This window comes from Anser anser (assembly GCF_964211835.1).
Source record: "Anser anser genome assembly, chromosome: 2".
NCBI lineage: Eukaryota > Metazoa > Chordata > Aves > Anseriformes > Anatidae > Anser > Anser anser.
Window position 1 is genome coordinate 118,200,066 of NC_139721.1, and position 19,845 is coordinate 118,219,910.

Below are 19,845 nucleotides of genomic sequence, written 5' to 3' on the forward strand. Positions count from 1 at the left end.
ATTGCTTTTCTTCTTTGGTTCATGGATGCTTACAACTTCTGATAGAAAAAAAAGAAGCGATTTCTTAAAACAATGCCTACAAATAATATTACCATGTGTAAAATACATTTTTTAATTTTCTTCACTGTGGTGTGTGTATTATGTTTTGAGGGGGTATTTTTTCTTTATAACATTTCGTCTCACGTTAGATATTCTTCACATATCCCCATGAAGATGCCACACACATGGCATTATACTGCATTTTTAGCATAACCAATGAATATAGCAGAGACTGAAACAAGTACCCTTTTAGAAACCCAAGCACCTGCAAGACAGTGCGCTACAGTTCCTGGAGAAACAAGGTAGACACGATTTCATGCATCTTCATTTCACTTGTTGTGGCAGCGATGGCTCTTTAGCTGTATGTTCGTCATTTTCTGTCTGCTTGGAAAGTCACAGTGACAAGTATTGGAGACACTGGAGAACATACGTTAAAGATGACGGTTTCTTGGTCATACCAGGGAATCACAGTCTCCACAAACAGTCCCTTTAGACTCCTTTTGGTTACAAAGGGGAAACTTTTCCCCAGAAGCTGCAGAAATTCAAACACACGGTCCTTACTTTGCCAAGTGTGCACTGTTCTGATCTGCCAGAGATTGCTTGGTTGCTGCATGGTCCCCTTTTGGTAACAGTGCGCTGCGTGAGGTCGCTTCTAACCAATGCTCTTAACCTGCTTCTGGCAAACTGGGCCTTGTGTGACCTCCTGGTCTGTGTTGTGCTAAGGCTGAATTGTGCATCCCGCCTTCTGGCTGAGAGCAGTGTCCAAGAGAGAAGGTTTTTATTAAAAATATTTTCCCAGAAACTTCTGTTTGAAAGCCAACTCTTATGCATTCCTAGTAACTTACTTTTTCCTCATTTCTTTTGGGACTTGGTAATGCTGCAAGAAATGAATATCGCCTGGAATTTAGGGTCTTCAGCACTGATCTTTCCCTGATGGAAAACTTTCATTCCTATTGCCAACAGTCAGATAATTACATTGAGGAAAAGGTAGATGGGATGTAGTAGAACATGCTGATGCGATGTGAGAAGGGGAGGAGGAAGACGTGAAATAAGAGTACTGGAGAGGCTGGTAAAAGTTAGAGAAAGCCAGATATATAGAAGAGAGAATAGTGGGATAGTAGAAGAAAGCAAATGACAGGCTGTGTTTAGAGGGAGGAAATTAATAAAATCTGTACCCAGTAAATTAACGTCAGTGTCTCGCCCAGAGAAACGTTATTTTTGAGCTTGGACTTAACTTCTGTAGTGACAACTGAACATGGAGAGGAGGGGACAGCTGAGCAAAACCCACCCAGAATGAATCCTCAGAGCCCTGGAGGCACTAGGTGCCGTCTGGATGATGGCACCATCTGGATGATGGTACCAACTTCTTCCAGGGCTTGGCTCTTGGGGTCAGCAGCACAGCTTGTGTATGCAGCAGCTGTGTGGTTCGGAGCTCAGGTTTCCCAGTTCAGATCAGAGCAATCTGTGTGGTGGGATGTGCATCTGCTGAGAGAGTATAAACAACAAAGGATTACCGGCTGTTGATGATAGCTACCCCTCTTCTCCATGTGGTTGTCTTCCTACAGGACTTCATTTTGAGCTACAGCAGTGTTTAGGCAAGAAACTGAATCATAACTATACTTTAATTTGAGCAGTTAAGATGTCTCCCGTTAGGAATCTTCTGTCACCTGGCATGTGTGAATGAACCTCACCTTGAGAGGGCTTTCTGCAGGTTAAGAAGTATCTTCTGTAGCTGTCCTTGATGTTATGAATAGAGAATACTTTCCTTGTTGTAGTCTGCTTTTTAACTGTTCAATCTTGTGCTCTTTTTTCAGAGGATGTGCTGAGTAAAGATACTGGGGAGTGTGCAATATGCCTGGAAGAGCTGCAGCAAGGAGATACTATAGCACGGCTGCCTTGCCTCTGCATATATCATAAAGGGCAAGTATTCCTCACGATGTAGACAGAATTCCAGAAGGTTGCATTTATGGGGTAACTTCACTAAAACCTAATTGCCTTTTACACTTCAAACAAACAAAAAATGAACAGTAACAACCCTAAAGATGAATTTTAAATACCATCTTTCTGCATTTCCCCTAGTGTAATTTCTACCAGTGTATTTGAAGTCATCTTCTCCTACTGTAGTCTTCTGTCACTTTCATGAAAAGTCCACAGGAAAAAAGAAATAAGGTGAAATCACCTGTGTGAGGAAGGAGTGCACATCATAGCTGTTTAGCTTAGGTTGTGTGTGTTTATGTTATAACAGTTTTGTTAAATGCTAGAAGGCGGGAGAGGGAGCACATTTTAAGCCTGTTTCGTACTTATTTTCGCAAATGTCTGTAACTACAGCAAGTAAGATGTCAATGAATGATGTAAGACAATATCCTTAGAATCATTAAGGTTGGAAAAGACCTCCAAGATCACCTGGTCCAACCATCCCCCTACCACCAGTGTCACCTACTAAACGATGTCCCTAAGCACCACGTCCAGCCTTTCCTTTAACACCCCCAGGGATGGTGTCTCCACCACCTCCCTGGGCAACCCATCCCGATGTCTGACTGATGGAAGCCCACAAGCCATCATCTGAGCCATGTATGTGTTTCAGAAAGAAGCAAGAGGTTGAGGCTGGATATCCATTTCCAGATAGTCCCACGGGACACGTCAGTGACTCACTGTGATCCCAGACACTCTTCTGCTCCCCATGGTTTTCTGTGGGTTTCAGGCAAGGAAGTACCTGCAGTGGTCTGTCCAGCTGGATCCCTGACCATCTGCCAGCTCCTGAAGCTGGCCTCAGAAAGCAGCCTGGTCACAGCTTTACCAGTTGTGGCATGCAACATTCACTTTGGGCTTCCCCTCATCTCTGCGTGCACCACCTGACACACAAAGCTGGCAGCGACCCCAGGGAAGGTGCAGCAGGAGGTCTGACACCTCCTGCCCTGCTGACCTTCACCCACTTGCCATGGGAACACACGAACTCCCTACTGCACACAGGGTGGTTTGGCTGCTGGGCCAACACAAACAGCCCAGCAGCATTGCCCTGTCTGTTCCGGGGAGAAGAGAACCAGCCACCCGTGGCACCGTTAGCCTGGGCTGAGCGTGAACAGTGCGACCCATTCTGGGCCCAGAGGAGTCCTGCCATGAGGTGGGCACCTCGCCAGAGACCTTCTAGCCATAGGCATCCTCTGCAGGATAAGTCACAAATGCTTGCTCAAATGTTTTGTCAATGCAATTCTGGACATCAAATTCATAATTTCAAAAGGAAATGTACGTTTCCCCAAAAATAAATAATTAGATAGATAAAAGAAAGTTGGGTTTGCAGTTAAATCTAAAGAGTTTCTTATTTTAGTTGCCAAATCCAAAATGTTTGGGAAATTTGGAGAATTGAAAAATAAAGTTTTGGACAGCTGGCTAAGTAGTTGGTAAAATACTTCCCTAGCAGATTTTAACACTTAAGATATTTAGCTGTTCAGCAGTGTTTAATATCCAAATACAGCTGTGGTTTTGGGTTATTATGTTTTCAAGGAATGTTGAAATATATTCTTTGTTTGTGAATATATGAAGATGTTGAATGTGTACGTGGATTTGTGTAGATACATGTAATTCTTTGTTAATATAAAATCCAACTATTTGTGGAAATTATGAAATACCTATTTATATGCATTTCTTACTGCTGTTACTGGGATTTTCATGTCAATCGTTTTCATTTTTGTCTTGCATCCAACAGCTGCATAGATGAATGGTTTGAAGTAAATAGATCTTGCCCTGAGCATCCATCAGATTAAGAGAAGATTCATGTTTTTAGGTAATATTTCTTTTCAGACATGTACATTTCAACAACAAATATTTTGATTATCTGAAATAACTCTCGATGCTATTTTCTTAATTTGTGAATTTGCTACTGTGTCTCAGAACAGCAAGGTTAATCAGTAAGTAATGACGTATATTACAATATGTAAAAGGTTTCTGCATCCTTATGTGGTGTAGTCTGAAATGGTGTATTTCGTTTTTAGTACTGGAAAGTGGCAAGTCAGTGCCAGTGAAGTTTTAGCATTAACTTTTAAAGAGTACTTTTTCTGTGGAAAAGAAACAAGATCAAAATAATACAATCATTTAATTTTGGATTGTTCCACAAGTACTGGCATTTATTTCTGACAGAAAGCTTTTGGAATCATAAAAGAAAAAAAAAGTTGAAATTAGGTATTTTCAAAACCACTTTCATTTTAATGCATTCCAGAATGTTTTTTTTGTTGTTTTTTTAAAGTTAACATGTTCCCATCTATCCCATCCCACAGAGGTTCACATTTTTCCAGCTTATGTTTGGTGTTAATCATTTCAGATCTGTAATCAGTGTCAAAGGTTTAAAGGATAGGTTTATTCTTTCAGTTGACTAGTTCTAAATCTTTATCTTGCATTAAACTATTGCCCCCAAGCATTGCAAAACACCGACACACATCACAATTCTTAAAGGAATGGATATCTGAAATTCTGGTCGGCAAGTTAAGGTTTGTTTTTGTTGTTCTGCTAGAGATTTAGGGGAAAAAAAAGTCTGAAGACCTCATTGCTGGCATTTATCTGTTCACTTGTTTCACCTTGCTTCACGAGTCTGTGTTGCAGGTCACATTGCAGTGGTATGATTGTTGAAGGGCTGGCAGAGAAAACATGAGGGAAGATATCCTGCTACAGGGATGATTACTTTAACCTCAGGACCTATGTTAGCTGAAATTGATAAACACATTTCCTGCGCTGCACCCAACAAATGAATGGTGAAAGAAGCCCACATGCCGCTTATGAGCACGTTTGTCTCTTCAAATGTTCATGGATGTGTAGTCTCCTGTTAAACCCTTGTTTTTTCACAGCAGAGATGGTGATAATTGGGGGTTTTAGGAAAAAGGGGAAGGAAAACGCAGTGTTTGTGTTCATGCTGTTTCTGTGTATTACATATTGAAGTAGCTGAAATGCTGACACTTTGTCTTCTGCTTTTTCAACAGCTGCTTCCACTGATCAGAAAACATAGGAGATCTGCGGTTCCCTTGCTGAACACAGCGTGCCTGGCTTGAGACTTAACTGTTCTTTGTGGCTGAAAAAGGCAGAGATGGACAGTGACATGGAAAAAGCATTGCGGACACCAGTAGTGCTCAGTATACCAAACACTCATGCAAAGGACACACAGGGATTTTGAAAATGCTGCACATTCTGTAACAATCTACTCCCCACAGACATTATTGACACTCTTTTGTATCGAAGGCCAAAGTTCCTAATTTCAGCCTAACTTCTGGTTCTGTGAAGAAGCGGGTTATTGGACACGTTTCCTGCTGCCTCAAGTGGAAGCCGAGACGTTCGATACGTGCTATCTGAGACCCTTGCAGGAGGGTGGCCCCATTTTTAAATGGGGACGTTTTCACCTTCTCGTTGGCTGAAGAAGAGTAAATGGCAAATTAAATGTAATCTAACAGTGTGACCTTATTTACTGAATTCACACCCTGTTTTATGTTCTTCACTTTTACAAGAACAGAAAACAAACTTCTCTGCATAGGAATACTATATTTCAAAATTTTGTAACTAAACCTTTGTCACAATGCAGTCCAAAGAGTAAAACTGGGACAGGTAACTAATTTATATTGATCAAGCTATAGGGATTGTTGAAATCTGCACATTGTATTGCTATTTAAGTAACTAAAACTTCTCTTTTACTGCTTGTGAGTAAAAACAAAACAAAAAAAAATGCAGCAAAGCAAAATCTTACAGCTATGCAACTTTTTTTTTAAATAGGAAAAAAGAAGAATTACCAATTTTAAGTGCTGCCAGTTAAGGTAATTTGTTTAACGGGTATTTTTTTAAAAATGTTTCAGGTAATTATTTTATTGTACTACTCTCATCTCCAGGCTGCCTCCTGAGGTGGAAATGAATAACTACAAATGTGGGCACAGCAAGAGTGTTTTTTTTTTTTTTAATAGGCATGGGTGAGATAACATCAAGGTGGGAATTGTGTTTAATTTTTAAAACACGTATGTGCAAGTTTTTCTTTGTTTCCTTGTTTGAATGTTTTATCTGATGGCAGGATTTGTAGTACTTTGCATCTAAATCATTGGTCTCTTCATGTGGAGGCTAGCATTTGACAGTGTGGTTTTTCGTTCTTTTTTTAAAGGCACCTGCATTTGTTTAATTTATTATTATTTTACTGTATTATATTAGTATAACCAGGGCTCCATGAAACACCGGTTGTCTCTGGGGGGTACACCAAGTAAAACTGTGGTTAAGTATTAGTTCCCATAAGGTATTACAGTTCAAAAAAAGAAAAAAAAAAAAAGACAAAAAACTGGAACAGATATCAGGGCTTAGAAGAGTACTTTTTATATCAAGAATTAATCCTAGTAGTATCTGAATTTCACAGTACAGGGAAGAGTTTATGAATATTTATTCCTGACAGCAGTTTTAGTGGGTTTCAGTAGCGAAAATAAATTTGCACACTTCAAACATTTTTCTTGTACATACATAATTCTGCTGTTCTTCTTTTGTTTAAATACATATTTCTCTCTGTTGCTACTGTGATTCATATCAAAAGGGGCAAAGAGCAGGAGCAACTGCTGCTATCCAGGAGAACAAGTGCAGTGCATGTTACTAGACTCTCCTGTCTTGCTTGCAGAGCAGTTCTTTCCTGGGTAACAGTTTTCCCCAAATGTTGCACTGTAAAATGCCATTGTTATGCTGCAAATCTAAAGGAGTCCAAACTAGATAATTTTCGTAATTGACGGTGCAGTTTCTACATTTTTGGGCTTGCATCACTGGTTTCAGCTGAACCTGTAGCTGTGGGGCCCTGCTGTATTCTCTTTTTCAGTGGGAGCAGAACCATTTTGTCACACTTTCAATTCTGTAGTCACATCACGTGTACAGTAGTTCCCTGTACAGATTCCTTTTTAGCCGAGAACCATTTGTGTTGCCTTGTATTGTCATAGGGGCTGGGGGGTAGGAGGGATTACAGCACCTGTAGTACTCGAGCAGTGGTGTTGCCTGCAGGCCCACTTTTCCAATGTTTTAAATTCCCGCTGTCTTCTGAAAGGAAGGCTTTCGCATTCACGTTGATTCGATGTTTGCTGTTGGCTTCACGCCTACAGAAACTCACCTGTAATATGTAAAGCGGGTAGGTTAGCGTGTTGGTGTCCTGTGCTCCAAGGTCATAGATAGTCTTTGGCTGGGGGATTAAGTAGATAAATATTATAAATCTGTTTACAACTTAAGCTTGGTTTTGGTAGTTCATATTTCTAGTTCATTTACTGCTGTTTTGGGCACCTGGGTTTCCTGTGTTCAGATGCAAGTAGGTGGTGTAAAGATCCAGCAGCTCTCACTGCTGTCCTGCACGTAGGGCCGGTGTTTGAACAGCATGCCAGTAGCTGTCGCGTCGATGCGTGGTTTTGCAGGCAGCAGTCTGCTCCTGCTTCCATCAGAGCTGCACTACTTTGGTTTGTTTGAGGAACTGATACGAGGCCGGCCCTAGATGCTGGTTTTGCATTCTTGGTATTTATAAATTTCTTCTGAAAGGCTAAGGTAGGTTTTCTTCTATCAAAACTTGTAATATAGACCAAGCCAGGAATGACCCTGGAAGCATGAGACTGATGCTTGGGTTTGAAAATGCCTGTGGATATTCACCTCCATAAGCTTTGTCACCAGCTGCGTTGGCCAGCTGGAGACAACCATGCTGTAGACGTAGCTGAAATAACAGGCAACACCTTCGTTTTAAAAACATCCTCGCAGTGGTCCTGAGTCATTGTGCTTCAGAAGGGGGAAATAAACACCAAACAAGTCCTGTGTCTCAGTCAAGGAATCCCACACTTGTCCACGAGAAGCAATAACTAAAATTACGGTGCGATATGCTTCTTTGCCTGTAAATATATTGAGATTGCCAATTCTGTGCTGTTTCGGAGTATTTTCTGTCATCTGGCCTATATCTTCCCCAAGTACGTAAGGGTGTGAAACGATTCCCATACTCAGGTCTGCCATAAACATGCTGCTTGCCGGAAGGGGAAGAGTAGACTCAACACTGTCTTGAAATGTGAGGTTTTTCTGAGCTCGTCACATACCCGTGTATCTTGAGTGGCAACTTGTGTTCGGAAGTTCGTAGTGGAGGTGGCTGTGATTTGGTTTGTACATAACTGCCCTCCATACAATGCCAAGAGAGCCGTGCTACTGTCAGCGCAGGGCACTGATTGCCCTGTCTCTTATAAATCGCTGTCTCTAATATTGTTTTCCTTTGGAAGTAGTTAGCTAGTTTTCTTTCGACATGTTTGTTAGGTGGTGAGTTCAGTGGGAAAAGGAAAAAATATGAAGCACACTGCAAATTTGTGGTATTTTATTTTTGGGAAGAATAAAGTGTAAAACAGATGGTCTTATTTGTAATCAATTTAATTTTCATATTCCAGGGTAAGTGTACTGCAGTATATTGAAATGGAAAATGTGTAAGTAATGTACAAAGATGTGGGTGGGTACTTGTGACCTTTATTTTCTCTCCCTGCTCCCCCCGTTTATGATGTAAAGGGGTTTTTATGACTTAAACAATCTCCAAGTTTATATATCTGTCCTAGTTCCTAATGCTAGGAGCACTGGCTTTTTAATTAAGTCTTTGCTGAAAGACTGGAGAGCTGGTAAAACTGACTCCCAGCAAAAGCGAGAAAGATCATTTTTATTCAGAAATGTGGATCTTTGTGCTGGTGCTTATAGACGTGTAATGCCTAATACATGAGATGTGTTTATGGCTGCTTTTGGTGCACCACCTTTTCCATTCGAGGGCTTCAGAAACTTACTGCGTGTCTTCTGTGTTCCACCAAAACAAGGGAACGTGGCACTCGAATGCTACTAACATCTCTAAGGAGACAGCAACAAAGCGTATGTTGGTTTTGATGCAGGCCATGACATCTCCGAGTTTGTGAATTTTAGCTGCTTTGTCACATTGAAAGAGAACACTTGTGCACAAGTTTGGTATTGTAGTTTTGTATCTGCTAATTCTGTATGTACGGTTGGGAGTTTCCTGCTGAGAGACTCCCATACACCAGGGAATGCAGAAATGCCACCATGGGATCTTCCAGCTCACTTTGCCAGTGGAGGACTGTCTTAGTTCTTGATGAGCGTTGCATTTTCTAATTCACTTTCCACCCCACCAAGCTTAAAAGCCATTTTAGTATAAATTTCTTCCCTTGTTTGTAGCTGAAGGCGTGCTACATTTTACGGCCATATCCCCATTGGAAATCCTTTCAATTGGCACCAGCAAAATTAAAGTAAGAGACTGTGGTTGAAAGAGGAGGGCTTGTTATGAGTTTTGCTACAAACCAGCCAAACATTTTTTTTTCCTTTAGCAGCATCATCAGCTTGTACCACTTAACCTTGTGTCACTCAAAATAATCTGTGAGAGAAACAGAACTGTGTCCAGTGTTTGTTTCCTAAATGTAAAACTAATGTGATGTTTCTCCAATATTAATTAACTTGTTTCTAAAATCAAACTGAAGATCTTTTAGCCTACTGGGTGGGAACAAAAAACAAAAAAACAGTCTTGACTCTCTCAAGTTGCATTTGGTTATCTTCTGAGTGCTGCCCTACCCAGTCTGCTTGGCTGCCCAGCCCACTGTATAGTGTTCTGGAACGTAATTTCTTACTTAAATGCATCAGAGCTGATGATGGGGCAAACCATAAAATGACCTCGTTGTACAGCGTTACCAGTTGCTGAAGACTTGCTCAGATAAAGCGTTGCGGGAATATCCTGCACCTGGAAAAGGTTGGACGTGGCTCTGGCATTGATCTAATAGGTTGCCAGAGTACAATAACTGGAAGGCAGCAAGCCAGCTAGCTGCCGATCCTTCTGGCAGCTTTTAATCTATTTATGTTTGTTTGAGAGACTTTTGCCCTTGAGTGTGCTTTGGCAAAGATTTTGCAATGATAAGTAGGATTTGCTCGATACTGGCAGAGTTTCAAATGTAAGTAACCCAATGTTGCAAGTACATAATCTGTTGCTGAATCCTGTTCCTCTTGTTTTTCCCTCGAATCTGCCCTTTTCTTTGCTAATTTGTTACACGTAATAGTAAACACTTCTCCACATAACTGGTCACGAGCTCCCAAGGTGTGAAATGCTAACAGGAAGAGACCTAGAGATTCTGTGATCTTCCTGTATGTATTAAGATGAAGCTGAAGTATTCATTGCTGCACAGTCAGAATTTCTCTTCCAGCTGATATTGCCAAAGTACTCCAACTTTCAAGGAAGAAAGGAGGTGGCTCAGCTGCCGGGGGGTTGCTTTAAGGAACTGCTTAATTTTAAAAGCTGCGGTGATCCAGCATTCACCTTCTTACTTGACTGAGAGTCTCATTCTAGCTCTCCCTTACCATTTGGCAGGCGTACCTGCTGCTAGAGAGTGCAGTCTGTGTTCCCCCTTCCCTACGCCTCTCCCCACAGAGCTAACCCTGCCCACAGAGCGCGGTGCTAGCTCCTGGGATGCCACACGTACGTGCAGTGGTAATGGACAAGATGTCTTCCTTCATTACCCTGAGCAGAAATCGGAATGTAATTTGCAATGTCTAATGTAAAACGTGTTTGTATTTTTTTTTTTTTAATTGAGCAGTATGATTGCAAGTTGACTTAAGTTGTTCTGAGGTACTCTTTTCAATGGTCTGCCAGTACATAATCATGAATGAAAATATTTTTTTATTGATTTTTAGGTTGTATGTTAACATTCCATTCATGTAAAATATGTACAAATATATGTAATAAATCTTTTGAAGCACAGTTTTCTTCACACTTTCAGGTGATTTTGGTTGTAAAGTATTGGATGAGGCACTGCCGTGGTGGAGCAGAGCTGCCATGTGTCTGTGCTACAGGCCAAACCGAAAATGGAGGAAGAGAAACGTGTAGACCCAGCTCGAAGGGCAGCGGGCCCTCCTGTCTGTCTGAGGCCCTGCAGGTGGGGATCTCGACCCCCGGGGCCAGCCTTAAGGCTGTCAGAGCCCCTCTGCCCCTCGTGGGGCCTGCTGCACGGCAGGCCCTCATCCTGCTAGCTCAGAGCTGGCGGCCTGCCGGCTGATGTCTCCTGCAGCAATTCTTCGCAGACATGGAGGCCTTCAAGACCAGCCAGGTCTGGAGATGGAAAATTCATGTGGGCAGCTTAAAAAACAACACAACTCAAAACCAACACAAAGCACACACGAAACTGCTCCCCCTCTTTTTTTTCATTGCCTCCAAAGGGGACCGCAGCTACCCAACTCGTCGGCGTTGCCTCCGGCGCTGCGTGCAGTGGGGTGGGCAGCTGTGGGCGCTGAAGGCCCGACCCCGTCATTACTCCACGTCTCCGGGGACCCGTGGCCCCCGCTGGAAAGCAGCGAGCCCGAGGCAGAGGAGCTGCTGGGGGAGGCGTTGGATTCCCCCCCAGTCCCAGTCAGGGAACGAGCTGTGGGTGCTCTGAGCAGAACCGGAGCGCGTTACATGCGTGGGTGGTGAAAACGAAAGGAGTTTGCCCTGCAGGCAGGAAGCACCTTCATATGGCCGCGTGTCAGCTCAACCCAGCGGGTGCTGCTCCCAGCCGGGCCATCAGCATGGTGGCAAGATGTTTCCGAGGCTGGCTGTCCTTCCTCGCTTTGCTCTGCCTGTGAGAGCATCCTTCTGGAGCGGCTGGGGTCGCTCAGCCCCTTGTTAAAGCCTGGCAAGAGTTTACAACGCTTGCAGCTCTCTCCTTGGGAGATGAGGGGTTTAATGCGTGAATTGAGTCCGCAGCAAGACAGTTGGATGTAGTTACTAAGGAACATGTTCCTATCTCTTCCTAGTGTAACTTTCTTTTTTTTTTTTCTCCTGATTGCCTTCTGGGAAGCCTGAATTCTCCTTCACTGCCAGTAATTCATACGTTTTCCTCCTCTGTCTTGGGCATGTGAAATGGGAGCTGTATTATGGGAGCAGTCGCTAATTAGTTAGCGCCGGGCTTGGCCTCGCGTCAGGAAAATCCGCTGGAAATGAGTCCGTTTCAGTAGGTGCGGGATTTGGAGTGTGAAACATAGATCTGTGGAGCCAGTTGGTATCGCGTTCACCTCACGGCTCTGCTGTGAGCCACTGTGTGTGTGCGGGGCCTGACACGGGCATGGCCAGCATTTGCTTCTGGATGTGGTGTCCCTTGAAGCAGCAAGGGGAGCAAAACTCGTGGCCAAGGAGCAAGGAGGGAGCAGGGAGGGTCTCCTTCAGCAGCTGCAGCTAAACAGGGATGTTTTCTCTCCCCTGGGGTTCTCAGTGCCCTGAGCTGAAGGGCCTCGTGCTCCTTCCAGCACTGCCCGTGAGGAGCCATGTCCGTGCCCAAGCGGGTGCAGGCTGGAGCCCCGCGTGCTCCTCCAGCAGCTCGGTCACGGACCTGGCCCTGTGCCCCCTTGGGGGGAGAGGTGCCCACGTCCAGAAAGGTGCCCACGTCCGCAGCAGGACCCTGCTCACGCCCGGACAACGGGCAGCCCTCGCAGAAGCTGAGCGGGACAGGGTTTTCCAGGCCTCGCTTAATAAAGCGTCTGTTTTCTGAGGGGGATGAGATCAGGGACGCGTGGGGGCAGGGAGGAGGGTTTGACATAAATAAATAATTGTATGAAGCCCATCGTCGGTTGACGCAAGATGACTCACTCCTCGTAAAGGCGAGAGAATAGGGGAGGCAGACGTTAAAAGCCCGGGGAAGGGCCCTCAGCTGAGCGCGGTGGGAGCTGCAGGTGCTTGGTGCCTCTCCGGGCTCAGCCCCCTGCATTTTGAGTCACGCTCTGTGTCAGGCTCCTGCCCTGCTTTTCCTTTTCACCCTGGCTACAGATTTCTTTGTCTGAACATGCGTTTAAATTTTAACCAAGACATTTGTCTCCTCCCCTCCCTTCCTCGCTGATTCTTTAAGCAGGCTTCAAATGCTAGGAAAAGGAAAGGAACAAAGTCTCTGTCTGCCCCGGACTGGCTCCGTCGCCGACCAGAAAGTCCCACCACGGGGCCATGCTGCAGTGGGGTCTCCTCCTCTGCCCCAGCGGACCGGTGGCTTGTTAGAAGGAAAGCTCAAGTCACCCGTGCCAGGATTCACATCTGCTAAATTCAGGATTAAAGAGGCTGGCAGGTAGCGGGGGCATGAACACTTGACGGCTTCATTTGTGCCAGTCCACGAGCTCCAAGTCTGCGGCTCACGAGGCTTTCGCAGCTGATTAAGTTGCTGCCTCCTGTGTGCAGGCTGAAGCCCAGGACGCAAGCGGCGGGGCGTAATTTAGTTGTTTGCAAAGGGTTTGCTAGGGCTTGAGCTCTGGTGCTCTTCTCCACAAGAGCCAGCCCGCAGAGAGGGACAGGCTCTGTGCAAGGGCTGGTTTGGTCCCGGCTGCGGTCACTCCTCTGCGCTGATGGAAGTGGCCACATTGTGGGCACCGTTCTCCATGAAGATGCCTGACTCCAGGCTCATCTGCACTGCACACAGCTGGCCGGTGGTGCTCAGCTCGCACAAAAACCATCCCTCTGTTCGCCTTCAGGCCCCTAGGGGCTGGCAGGAAGGGCTGTGTGTGAGGGCTCTGCTGTGTGGCACATCTGAGTCCCGGAGTGCACAAGGCAGCTCCCAGCCTGGCCTCCGTTTTCTTCCAGCTCGGTCCTGGTATTCTGTTTCTACCTTCTGAAGCAAGACTCAACTCTTTCATGCGCAGCTGCCGCTTTTTGCTTCTAAGAACTGTTTTTATCAGTTGAGAAGTCCGTGGCTCCACGCATGGCCGAGCAAGCGAGCAGCTCTGCTGGGCTGCCAGGGCCCCCCCCACACGCTCTGCAGCCCTGTGCTGCCAGCACACAGCAAACCCTCGTGTGTGCTCAGGGACCAGCCACCACAACACCTGGCGTGCAAGCACAGTGCCAGGGCGATGGGAGCCATCTCAGCATGGCTTCTGATGGCTGGAGACACAGTTCTAGCACCCAGCTAGCACACGAAACTCTCAGCGACTCATCCTTTCCCAAAGCGCTGGCGGTGTGTGACCAGAGTGTGAAACCACGGCGTTGCAACGGATCTCTCAAGGGCTGCTGTGTTATCCCATCACTGCCAGTGCTTGCACGCCGCTCGCACCGGCCAAACACGCGTGGTGCACGCTCCCACCAGCAGGAGTTCACCCCAGCAGTGCGTGGAGCACAGCGTGCTCCTGCAGCAGGCCTGGCAGCAGAGCTGCTGTACGTACCCCTGAGTCGCTCGAGGTTTCCTTCAGTGCTGTGACCGGGCTGCACTCGCTGCCTCAGCGGTCCCTTGTGAGCACCCTTCTCCAGCTGTGACAGCTCTTCGCTGGCTTCGGCAGCCAGAATTAGGCTGTCACGTTTCTGTCTTGAGCTAGCCAAGTGTCTGCTTGACACTGCTTCAGCAAAGCCAAAGAACTTGCAGGCAGCCTGTTGGAGTTCTTTAAAAAGCTGTTTATTATCACAGCAGACAAGTAGAAAAAACATAATGCTGCATACAGAGAACGTCTTCACAAATTACAAGCAAGTCTTAAAAAAGTTACAGTTGTGTCTGTGTTCCAGTAAACATGGCTCTCGCTGCAAACCGCAAAGGTGTTGATCAGAAGCTCCCTGCAAGTAGTCTGGTAAGACTACAAAGAAAGAAATGCAGACCCAAGTGCTGTGCCAACAAAGGAGGACACTCAAGCAGCCCCCGAGCAGTTTCGCCAGCCCCAGCATCCCAGAGCTGTGATGCGACTTGGGAGCAGGGTGGTGGGAAACCTCTCAGTTGTCAGAGCCAGACTCAGCTGGACCCAGACCTTTGGGCCAGCCCAGAAGAACTCTTGCAACCTGAAATCTTCCCTGAAACCAAGGGGGTGTGACTGGCACGGGAAACAAGCAAATAATTCAATGATTAGAGCAAACTGGGAGCACTCTGCCAACACAGGCAAGTGACAGCTCTGGGGAAGGCCCTTCTCGCCCCGGTGTCTCCTCCCTTCGTAAGATAAACCATGAACAAGATTTTGACGAGGCGCACAGGTGTCTGATTTGTTGAAGTGACCGAGAAGGCTTTAAAGGCCTTGTTTTGGCAGATGTTTTTGCAACTGAAATCCAGCTCATATGTAACTGTGCCCTTTTGCTTCAGTAAACAAATGGCTCAGGTGCGGAAATCATTCACTGACTTTCCTCTGGCAGAGTCTGAAAGCTTCATCTGCCTGCCTCCCTCTAAAAAAAAATCAGTGCTGATAGCATGGGCAGGGAGGAAAAGTCACTGAAAAATAATTACTAGGTTGTTTTTAATCTTTTTTTTTTCTTTAAACTGCTTATTTTGTGAAAAGCTTTATGAGTATTGTAAAATGTTAGGGAGCTGGAAAGAGCAGACAGAACTGAGGACTGGTAAAGGTCTGCTACCAAGCAGGAAAAGGAGAAAACCTACAGAGAAAGCCTATTTTTGGTTAGTCAAGAAGTTTTGTGGCTTAGTCAGCAACTGCAGAATCATTTCTCAAAGTTTTAGGGGGACAACAGCATGGCAGAAGGAAGGAAGCTGGATTGTGCTTTTCCATTTTCGGCTCTTTGTAAGCAGTGTAAGGTAGAATTTGAGATTTCCCCTTATGAAGAATGCCTAATATGCACCAAAAAATAAATATCAAGCACCCTGCTCCTCTGTAAACTGGTTTCTTTTAAGGCTTTCTAAAGTAACATTCTCTAAATGATAATTACTTTGGAAGGGGATAGTGTTTTCTTGCTGGTCCTTATCATTGCTATGTGCACCTTGCCTTGTGCTTAGCACTAGTTGACGCATAGGATAAAAGGTTTCCAAGCAAATCTCAGTGCTTTTTTGTGCTTACATGTTGCTGGGAGAAGGGATTTCCACTTGACGCAATTGATTTTCAATTGTCCTTTCTCCCCCCCTGAAGCTAGGCAACTTCATATTGGTGTATTGCCACCAGCACAGTGTCTAGGCCAAGAGCCAAGGCAATGAACAGCCTGCTAATTAATTTTTCACATTTATCTCCAGACCCTCTCCCCAGAACAAATACTGTGAAAGCAGGAGGCGGCAGTTTCTATGCAGCCCTCAGGAAATTTTAAGCAAAAGTGTTTCACTGCCAGTGTTATGATTCTACAGTGATGGTAGTAAGGTTTTCTGCTTGTGTAAAAGAACATGTATTGGTTTCAATAGGGAAAAAAAAAAGATTATTGAAGGTAATCTGAATCTCACGTATCCATTTATCAAAAAAAAAAAAAAGAAAATATGGTGCCTACAACTACTGTTTTCCAGTGGGAAAATGAAGGCCTCATTTCTAGGCAGGAGAAAAGGATTCACGCTGATAGCATCGGTTCCATGCAACTGTTACAGCCAGTTTCTGTTTCCAGTAAGACCATCGTTTTCAGTTATGAAGCAGATAATACTGTGAGCTTGTGGAGTCCGGGCATCTTGCACCCCTTCTCGTGTACGCGTGTGTATAAATAAGTTAGAGATTATTTACATCAGTGTACAGAATAAATCTAAACTCAGTTACCCAAATCCATATACCTGCTCCTGGATTTGGTCTGTTAGCACTTTGCGTTTCATCTTCAAAGCACCATACAGACATGAATTATTTACCAAGGCAACTTCCCACTCACCGAAAGGATTAAGAATAGCGAGCAGGGTAAGGGATGGAGCCGAGGGAGGGCAGCTTGCTCATAAAAACACAGCTAATCACGTCTCTCTCTCCTGCCACGAGTACTGCTGGTTTATGCCTTTATAAACTCTGTAGTCTGAGTTTAGGAGCAGTCTTTGTAACACGAACCTTGTCAAAATGGCAAAGTCCTCACTCAGAAGCAAATGATCCGCTCTTCATTTTCAAAAGCTTTGGCTTCTTCTTGGCTTATCAGGTTCCCGTTCAAACTGTTGGAGAGGGAAAATAAAAGGGATGTGAAAGAGAGGCAGTGATTGTGCCCATCTTCTGTTTTTCCAAGGTTTTGGAGCAGAAATCAAAACTCGGCGATGCTGTGTGAGCTGTGAGCTTCCCAAGGGTGCGCGCTTGGGAACAGCCTCAAACGGGCAGGCTGCAGCACTGCTGCTCCCACTGCACACACAGGGAGCAAGGCTACTTCTTCAGAAAGAAAAACAGAACACCTAAATTTCATTAAATTGATTGCTCCCGCATGCTGGATACCCATCTGCTTGCATTTCTGCATTGCTTCTGAAGGCTGACAGAACTGGGGGTCGATTTCTGTGTGTTCATTTTGAGAAGTCTTGGCCATAAGCATCAGGGTACAAGAACCCTACGCTGCTCGGAGCAGAATGTCAGGTTGACAGGACTGTTATGAAAAGCAGCACAGAGCTGACAAAGGTTCTTAACATTCAGCGGGCTAAAGAAATTTATATTGTCTTCACAGCCTTTTGTGTCTTCCATGACAACAAAGGAAGAAAACCTGTAAGTACTCAGACATTATTAATCTGAAATGACTTAGGGCAACATTTTTGAATCTAGCTACGCTGATATTTATGCCCCTGAAAATAAGCAGCCTGCTAAGTGCAGCTTTCAGAAATGATGAATACCATTAAACCACCGAGATTTATGAAAATATTAGGGTTAACAAACACCTCTCAAAATCCAGGCAAGAATCAAAAGACAGACTTCGGTTTGAAAATTCAGAATGACTCAAGTGGGAATTGAGGCCTCCTTTGTAGATGACAGCTGACGCTGGCCTTTGAAAAAAAAGCATCTTTTCCACATCTCCAGGGAAGCCACTAGTCAGATAGTGAGTCATTGTCTTTCCAAGCAAGAATCCAGTGTCCTTTCACTAAAACAAATATGTATTTTTAAAAATAAATTTCAGGTTCAATAATATAGGAGCAGCAGTGCTAAAACCAGCACCACTCTATTGACTCCCGAGCTCCCTGAGGTGAGGGAAGGAATGTGGTATTTGGCTTTATGCCTTATAATGCGCACGCGTGACTGGGTGATGCCTACCTAATCTAAAACAAGCAAATCTTACAAAAAAGTTAATCTCCTTGTAGCTTAGCACTTTTCAGGTGTCTGGAGCACTGCCCGAAGAAAAATCCTAGCACAAATTATATGAACCAAATTAGTAATGCTAATTAAATGTAACCATCTCCTGCTTGTTGGGATTTAACTCCTGAGAAGCATGAACACATTAAGAAGTTTGAAAAAAAAATCATGAAAAGCAAACTTGTCTAGAAATTTAGCCCCTAATTCTGCAAACACATGCATTCAGTGAGTCGGTGATACAGACAGATGGGAACTCACAAAACTTTTTGACATTCATAACACGCAGGGAAGTGTTTCAATGACAGGGGCTTTTTACCTCTTTGAAACCTGCCGCTGGATCTACAGCCCCTGCCTCACATAAACTTGCTTGATTTTTAATTTTTTTTTAAGGCTGGAAAGTTAATGCCAGATGTGTTTTTGAAGGGAAAGAAAGTTTACAAAGTGAGCCTTTGAGGAGAGGATCTTTACCAGACTTCTTTAATAGCCGTGTTCTCCTTGAGAGCTTCGCTGAGGTACTTCACCCCTTTGGCTGTAATTTGATTCTGGATAAGCCTGAAAAGAAAGCACTTCATATCAAACTTGCATGCAAACTATTTCACACCACCTGCACAACCTAAGCTCAGCTTGACATCACGGAGCAAAGCTGTCAGTTTTGCCACAGGAAGGCAGTTGTGATTTCCATCCAGGAGGACGGTACCCAGCATTGGTCAAATGCCCCACAGATGCACTTTCAGAACCAGAGCCCGGAGCATCAATCACTTCCTTTTAAGCCTGCATGTGGCTGCACTCTGTAGGTACTGAGCTGACAGAGCTGACAGACTGCTGCTGAGAATTCTGGCACTGGTAAAGGATTGTGAGATTTGGACTCTAACTTCTTACTTAGCTCTGTGTTCTTATTAAGAACACTGTGAGCAGCATTTTTAAGTTATGTACAGAAGATTCTGAGTACAAAATCTGTGTAGGCCCAGTGTTTTAGCAGCTATGATCCAGAGCTTGCCAAATCCTCCTGTCTTGTTTATCAGACCAGCAAGATCCTTACGCATTGCATTATGCTCTGGTATGAACAGGTGAAGTCTTCTTAGCAGATATGAAGTATGCTAAATCTGAAATTAAGGGAAAAAGTACAAAAGATCTTCGAGCAGCACAGATGAAGAAGCAGTAGGTAATCCTTACTAACTACCAACAGGTCATAACCCTAACTAAAAATGAACAAAGCCGCCTCACCTACACGAGTATAAAACTACTCATCATCCTGTCCTAATTCACTACTCACCTTTCAGTCTATCGTGGTGTGCCCCATAGCTGTACTACTTCATGTGGCTACCTGAATGAATCCCCCAGATTCATGAGGCTGAAAATCAGAAGGAACTGAATGATCTCTTAGGGATGGAGGGAAGGACGGAAGCAGGGAGATGTTCCCATTAAAGGGCTTCCTGCACTTTGTAAATGAATCAAAACACAAAGGGACCCACTAGGTTCTTTCAGCTGCTGGAAAAACACTTAATCCTGCCTCAAGTGCAACCATCTATATAGGTCACCACCTTTTGGAGGTATTCATTGATATAACCAATAAGGTAGGAGATAAATTTGCCTACAAGCAGAAACCCTTTGACAACACTGAGCCACTGTACTACACTACTGTGTCTGCTTTGGAAAATTTTATCATGACTCAAACCGAACTGTCCAGTGAAGCGTATCTGCAGCTGTGCGCAAAGAAATCCAGCCCTTCCCGCCCCCCCCTTTTATTTTCAGGGTGATGGGCAGCAGGACTTCTACTGCTTTCACAACAGACTTCAAGCACTCAGCCCCTCTGACAATCAGCACGCTTCCTAAGGGGCATGAACTATGATTAATATAAGGAATGCTAAAGGGTGGCTAGCAAAGATTTTATATAAGCTGTAA

General features: G+C 44.6%; 2 protein-coding genes across 4 annotated transcripts in view; one reads left to right on the top strand and one right to left on the bottom strand.

Moving 5' to 3' along the window:
* The window catches only part of ZNRF2 (zinc and ring finger 2), a 60,311-nt gene extending 49,531 nt beyond the window's left edge, over positions 1 to 10,780 (top strand). Inside the window, 3 exon segments of the mRNA XM_083825055.1 lie at positions 1,854 to 1,959; positions 3,743 to 3,820; positions 5,007 to 10,780. Of these exon segments, the coding sequence (XP_083681181.1) occupies positions 1,854 to 1,959; positions 3,743 to 3,800 (164 nt within the window). The 3' untranslated portion in view covers positions 3,801 to 3,820; positions 5,007 to 10,780.
* Positions 5,005 to 19,845, bottom strand: part of NOD1 (nucleotide binding oligomerization domain containing 1) — a 37,554-nt gene continuing 22,713 nt past the window's right edge. For all 3 annotated transcript variants that reach the window (XM_083825052.1, XM_083825053.1, XM_083825054.1), the window contains 2 exons: positions 18,412 to 18,495; positions 5,005 to 16,832 (listed from right to left, as the gene is read on the bottom strand). In XM_083825052.1, coding sequence (XP_083681178.1) covers positions 16,760 to 16,832; positions 18,412 to 18,495 — 157 coding nt within the window. In that variant the 3' untranslated portion in view covers positions 5,005 to 16,759. The remainder of the gene's footprint in view (positions 16,833 to 18,411; positions 18,496 to 19,845) is intronic.